This window comes from Budorcas taxicolor, chromosome 10 (genome assembly GCF_023091745.1).
Source record: "Budorcas taxicolor isolate Tak-1 chromosome 10, Takin1.1, whole genome shotgun sequence".
NCBI lineage: Eukaryota > Metazoa > Chordata > Mammalia > Artiodactyla > Bovidae > Budorcas > Budorcas taxicolor.
This window is the reverse complement of record NC_068919.1, coordinates 17,162,100-17,168,815: the sequence shown is the minus strand read 5'-3', so window position 1 is coordinate 17,168,815 and position 6,716 is coordinate 17,162,100. Positions and strand designations below refer to the sequence as shown.

At 56.5% G+C, this 6,716-nt stretch overlaps 1 protein-coding gene across 9 annotated transcripts in view; it reads left to right on the top strand.

Annotated features, from left to right (window-relative positions):
• Positions 1-566: 566 nt before the first annotated feature.
• The window catches only part of TLE3 (TLE family member 3, transcriptional corepressor), a 47,101-nt gene continuing 40,951 nt past the window's right edge, over positions 567-6,716 (top strand). For 8 of the 9 annotated variants that reach the window (XM_052646917.1, XM_052646915.1, XM_052646916.1 and 5 more), the window contains exons 1-4: positions 567-1,491; positions 2,078-2,178; positions 2,722-2,785; positions 3,737-3,781. In XM_052646917.1, the coding sequence (XP_052502877.1) occupies positions 1,468-1,491; positions 2,078-2,178; positions 2,722-2,785; positions 3,737-3,781 (234 nt within the window). In that variant the 5' untranslated portion in view covers positions 567-1,467. The remainder of the gene's footprint in view (positions 1,492-2,077; positions 2,179-2,721; positions 2,786-3,736; positions 3,782-6,716) is intronic. The other variant, XM_052646919.1, reaches the window with a different exon arrangement.

Here is a 6,716-nt window from a genome sequence, read left to right as displayed (position 1 = left end):
GTTATTCTGTCTTTCCTCTTTTCCCCTCCCGCCAAATGATTATTTGCTAGTATATCGTGGGAAAAAAAAAAAGAGGAGGGGGGGAAAAAACCACAGCAGCCCTGGACTATAATATATATCTATTTATTATATGTCTTTCGGTTAATTCCTGATCTGAGGAGCGCTGTTTTTCACTCCCATGCGAAAGTCACCAGCGGGTAGGGCCTGATTGCTACTTTTCATGCATAGTTTTAGACACAAGAGGGCATTGTGACGTCGCGCCCGGCGGCGCCCAGTCGCAGGCCGAGTCCGGCTGCCCCACGTGGGGGCCCCGAGCTCCCATTGGCCAGCGCCGGGCGAAGCTGCCACATTATTTTGTTACTTTTCAGTCCCTATTTGGAACTGCTCTCGCGGCAGTTCAGACCTCGTGCTCGTCCCACTCGCCTGTCTGTGTGTGGTATCCGCAGGTCCGGGGCACTTTTTTGGGGTGTGTGTGTGTGTGTGTGTGTGTGTGTGTGTGTGTGTGCGCGCGCGCGCGCGCGCGCGTTGGGTGTGTGTTGGGGGTGGGGGGGAGTGTCGGGGCACGGAGAGAAGAGCCGGGCCGAGGCGAAGGAAGGAAGCCGCAGAGCTCCTGGGTCTCGAGCTGCGTCTCCCCTCCAGCGCTCTTCTGCCTGCGCGCTCCGAGGCGGCGGTGGCGGCACCGAGCGCTCCTCGCTGGGGACTCGGCGCTCGAACTGGGAGCTGCGAGGACACCCTTGCGGCGGCTTCTAAGTGCCTGCTGGAGTTAGGATGCCAGGGCGGTTGATTCCCACCCACTGAACCCGGAGTTTCCTCCTCGGCCCTGGGAAGGGCTTGCAGCGGCGGCGGCGGCAGTAGCAGACGGAACAGCAGGCTTTCCTCTCCGAGGGGGGGCGTCGAAGCGCCAGCGCCGGGCTCCCGCCCTCACCCTCCGCCGCTCCTGCGGCCCCAAGCCGCCACCTCGGTGCCTGCCTCCTTCCTCTTCTCGCCGAGAGCCGCCCCTGGGATCGGACCCGTGCGCCCCGGATGCTGGGGCTGCCCTGGCGCGCCCCCCTCCCGGCGCGACGCGCTGAGTGAACCGGAGGGCGCTCGCGCTTGCCCCAAGAGGGGCCCCCAGACCTCGGGACCCCGCGCCGGACCCGCCGGGGAGACGACGATGTCCGCGCAGCCCCCGGCTCTGACGCGCTCCACGCAGCGGGGGGAAGGCGGCCGGCCGCAGCTCGCGGAGCCCTAGGTGCACAAAGCCCAAGCCCGCCGACGACTTTGCCGCCTGCTTCTCGGCTCTTTGTCTCCGCTTGGTGCGAGCGCCGGACTCTGGGATTTCGGTGCGAGATCGGGCTGGGGGGGCCGGGGGCGAGCTCTCGGTTTCCCGGCCGCCCCCCGCTCGGGTTTGGCTCCCCCCTCCCCCGCACCTCCCCGGCCCGGGCTCTCTGCGCTTCCACGCTCTCGGAATCACGACCCCTCCCTGCCATGTATCCGCAAGGCAGACATCCGGTGAGTAATTGCAACTCGGTTTATTTAAGCATCCATCATGGCAGGGTAAACGAGGCAGTTTATCTGGCACCTCCATTTTGCTTGTTGCTACCTTTATGGTATGTGTGTGTGTGTGTGTGTGTGTGTGTGTGTGTGTGTGTGTGTGTGTGTGTGCGCGCGCGCGCGCGCGCTCACACAAAGGATGGGGATGGGGGGGCGCCGTAGAGAGAGGAGGTTAATTCCGCTCTAATGGCGTGAGGGGCTCCCAGTGTTACTGGGGAACTGTTTGTTTTCATGCTACCCCCCGCCCCATCACCTAAGTCTCCCAACTCACTCGTTGTGTCTCCTCTGTCCCCGTCTTACTTGGGAATAGGAGCCCCTTCGTAAAAGGGATAGGAGCCCCGCGGCCGAGAGGGAGAGATTAGGGCGCCCCCCTCCCCGTCGGGGACCGGAGAAACTTGTTGGGAAGGTTCTGGGCTTTGTGGGAGGCCCCTTTGGCTGAGGTGGGGGCGGGGGGAGACCGGGGAAAGCCGCTGAGGGGCTTGGGCAGCTTGGAGCCGGGTCTGACGCCCCCGCCCCTCCCCTGTCTTGTCCTGGCCGGCTTCAGGCTCCCCATCAACCAGGGCAGCCAGGATTTAAATTCACGGTGGCTGAGTCTTGTGACAGGATCAAAGACGAATTCCAGTTCCTTCAAGCTCAATATCACAGGTAAGGCCTGTGGGGGCCGCCCCGGGGCTGGCAGGGCGGGGGCGTCCCCCCCGCGGCTCCTGCCACCACCCCTCGGGGACTGAGCGGGCTCTCGACCCCGGGGGCGGCGGGGCAGCCCGGGCCTCCTCCTTTTGTTTCCCCTTTCCGAGCGCGGCGCCTTAACCCTTTGCTGCCGGCAGCCTCCCGGCTCCCCGTGCCGTTCCCGGGGTGAGGGAAGTTGAGGGATCGGGGCGCGAGCCGGCTCGCTCCGGGTTCGAGGGGTCGCGAGCCAGCGTCAGGGTCCCGGCCCCCACTCCACCCCACCCCGCGCCCCGGCTAAGTTCACTCGCTCGGCCGCGGGAAGTTTCAAGTTGTTACACTCCCCCTCGCTGTGTCGGGGACCCACGTCCCCCTCCCTCCGCCCGAGGCTGCGGGATGAGGGGAGTACCCCCGGGGGTGGGTGTCAGGAAGGTGGCCAAGTGGCTCTGAGACGCCCTAGGGGTTGGGGTCCTAGAGGAGGCTGTGCAGGCCCCAGGCCTGAGCCGGCTTTTCCTGCCCTCGTAGCCTCAAAGTGGAATACGACAAGCTGGCGAACGAGAAGACGGAGATGCAGCGCCATTATGTGATGGTGAGAGGCGGCTGGGACCCGGCCGGGGTGGCGTGGGCCTGGGGAGCCCTGCCCAGCCCCCGCGGGGCAGCCCCCGCAGCGGGTGTGGTCCGAGTGTGCCATCCGACCCTTTTTCACCAGCCTCCGTCAGCCCGGGCCACTTGGAGGAGGGTGGGTGAGAGGAGGGGCAGAAAGAGAAACCCAACCCCTCTCCGCGTACACTACCTTTGTGCGCCTTTGATTTGTGTTCTGAAGGTTTCCCCGAGGGCTGGTTGTCCTGTCTCGGGGTTGGATAAAAGCCGTTCTTAGAGACCTCCTGGGAGTGTGTAGAAACTTCTCTCCTCTGCAGCCCTGGGATTTAGCCAGAGTGGGACATAAGACCTCTCCCCCTCCCTCTTTTTCTCCCCAGGGGTTCCTGAGAGTGGAGGAGCCTTTTGCCTCCATGCTCACTCAGGGATCACCCCACTGAGAATCTCATGGACCCTGGGGCAGTGTGTAGACGGGTCCTCCCTTTTCCCAGTGTCTCTTCCAGCAAGTTTTAATCTTCTGATGGTGAGGAGGGCGCTGGAGGTCCTTAAGTGGGACTCCTTGCACTGCTATCCATATAAGAGACCTTGGGCACATGGCTAAAGAACTCTGATAGGGCAAGCGGCCCCAGTGTACACACGATTGATTCCCTGTTGAACCCGAACATTGTATAAACAGGATATATGGCACAGGCAGGGCTGGTGGGAGGGAGGGCCCAACTCTGCTTACACTATTTATTGCACATAGGGTATTCTGTTGAGATGAGAACAACACTCCTGAGTCCTTCATCTCTTCAAGCCTCTTTGTAGCTGGCTTTGGGGTTTGACTTAAACTTCTTTAGCAAATGTATCCTAAAAGTACCATTTGGCCAAAACCTTCTCCAAAGCTGATTCTGGAACACAGATCTTGGTGTTGTGCGTTAACGGCAGTTCTTTTTACTTTTAGTACTACGAGATGTCCTACGGTTTGAACATTGAGATGCATAAGCAGGTAAGTGCTTTAGGATATGTACCTAATTACAGATCCTGCTCTTGACAGGCAGGGTCTGAGACTTGGTTGAGTTTTCAGACGTGTTGAGCTTTTAGCATCCGAGCTTGTGAAGTTTGTCCTGGTCTTGGATCTTGGTGGAGGGGTAAGGAGCAAAAGGAAAGTTGTCTGTTCAGGATCCTCTTTACAAACTTCTGTAACCCAGAGGTGGCTGCTTTAATCTGTTTTAATGTAAAATTTACAAAAGGAAAGGCAGGAGGGGGTGTGTGTGTGTGTGTATGTGCGTGCTTGTGTGTGTGTGTGCGCATGCGCAAAAATGTGATGTTCTGCCTTGATAAGATTAAACTTCAAGAGTCTTAAAAGCCAGGCTGAGCTGTCAAAACGTAAGGGAACAGGCTATCTACCGCTTAAAAATATAAATCCAGGAGGAGTTATAGCTCGGTACCTTCCGTATATGAGGCAACTTTCTCATCTCCATCTTAATCTAAAGGCTGCCTTGGTCATTCCCATTTTCCAGGGGGAAGCTGAGAGGTGAAGTAACAAGCCCAGGGGCAGCCTAGCCAGGACTTCTGAGATGACTGGGGGTTGAGCTCAGCTTTGAAATCCTGAAGTCAAACCAGTTTAGCTGGTGTGTGATGGATATGTAAACTACCCTGTATTGTCACTCTTCTAATAACAGTATACCTCAAACTGGGCAAATACAAACACCTTTATCTCAGTGCATATCAGTAACTCTGTCCTGGGCGCTGGGCTGGGCTGTGGGAGAGGCCTGTTTGTATATTTGTCTTCCGAGGAGAGGCCGCCTATAGTTTGGCTTGGCCAGCGATTAGCGTTGACTTGGCATGGAGAAATGGCGCAGGCCGGTGGATCTTTTTAACAATTGGTGTTCTTGAAATCTCAGAAGGCTGTTGACTCATTCTAGCCTTTGGTGACCGTGACTTGAATGGATTTTCTGCTCTAAATGAACAGTGGTTTACAAGGCTTAAATTTTGCTCTTTAAGGGGGCAGGACCCAGGGCAGGTGAGAAGGGCAGGTGACCTCTGGAATGCTTGTAGATTCCTGCCTGCCCGCTCCAGTGGTTTCACAGCGAGCCTTTGGAATCCAGGTTCCTTCCCCTTCCTGGAGGGAACCCCAGTGTTGGGTGAAGGGCAGCCAGAAAGGGGCCTGAGTTTGTTGAGGAATGTTGGGAGGCAGTCAGGGATTAGCTTTTTAGGGAGACATGGGAAAAGGCTACCAGGCTTTTACTTCTTGACCCACAAGAATCATAAACAGACACCAGTTTGTAAGTAAAGATGTTTGTCCTCGGGAGTATGGGCTAGAGACTGCCTAACTTTAAGTGGAACTGGCTGGATCCGACTAGTCCATTAAGAATGTGTGAAGTGAAACGGGGGTCCCAGGTGTTGGAGGACCTTGGGCTGTTATGCAAGATGCCACCTCCTCCCATTCTCCACCCCTCTTTTTTTGTCCTCAGTGCTTGGTATCTTGGGTGTGTTTAAAGAGGGTAATTGCAACCAGGTTTAAAATTTATAGCAGCCGTTCTTCTAAAAGCTTCGTAATTAAGGTGTAATATGTCGTTGCATGTTGAGGTCTGCATGGGTGGTGTTCCCTGTGTCTGTAAGTGGATGGTTCTTTGGCACAAAGAATCCACCTTGGCTGTTGGAGCGAAGCTGCTCCTGGAGTCCTGGGCCACCCTGAACCCAGGAAGAGTTATTCACCTTCCTAGTGCATTCAGTGGTGGGGTTTACATAAGAAGCAGCTGCGTGCGTCTGGGGCTTCTGGCCTGTCCCCAGACCCTGGGTTCTTAGGAAGAGAATGCTTGAGGTTTGGCGACATGATTTCATTTAATCCTCTGAGCTGCCAGAGGGAGATAGATGTCTTCTTTGCCCCCTTTTTATAGGCGAGGAAACCGAGGCTTTAGGGAAGCCAGGAGGGCAGAGGTGGGACTTAAATGTGGGCCTCTGGCTTCCAGACTGAGCACTTTACCCTGTTTGCCACTCACCTTTGCCTTGGAGCCTCAGCTCCCACTTGCTTCCCAGCAGGACTGTCTGTGCTCTGAGCACAGTGCCTGTGCTGGGTTTCCGGCAACCTCTGAGTTGGGTGAAATCGCCCTGTGGCTGTGGAGGAACAAAGAGGCAAGGAGGTGAAGAAACGCTGCACTAAGACATGCAGTCCTGACCTCCTGGGGCTGGCCACCTCCCTAGGCTTGCGAGGGTTCTGCAGAAGAGAACCGGCCACTAATTGTAGTGTGGGTCTTGGGTGCATTTGGCGGATGGTGGTTAGGCCTGAGCAAACAAGTTTATCAGCTGACCTGTTTAGCGGTTGACTGGTGTTTTATCTGCACACACAATCAAGTGACTGGAGTGCTTGAATTATTCATGCAGTGTCCTGCCCTCTAGACTTGACTGTTCGTGTGATTACATCTGCCTGGAACAAACAGGCTGGATTCTTCATCTTGAAGCCCAGGGGTGGGGGTGGGGACTGTCTGTACTTTTATATAATAGATGATCTCCAGAGCTAGCACCTTGGGAAGTGTGGCAGCCCTCAGCCAGCTCACACACACATGCACACATACACACAGGCGCGCGCGCGCACACCCCTCTTACCAACACCACCACATGTTTTTTTCAAAAGCCCTTCTTTGCTGGCTCAGTGGGAAATGCTTGTTAGTTCGGAACCTCAGGTTCTGCCAGATGGGCCTGAGTATTGACAGAGGGCCGCTGATGAGGTACGTCCAGCCAGTCTTTACTTTACTGAGAGGTTACACTCACTGTGGCTGGCTCCCTTCCTGGCTGTGTCTCTGTCTCCCTCTGTGTTCTTTTTCCAAGCTGTCGAATGAATCCCAGAGAACACAGTCGATGGTTTCTCCTCCCCTTCTCGGTTTCCCTCCCTAATTGTGGCAAAGCAGAGATTACAGAATCATGGGCCTGGCCTGAGATTT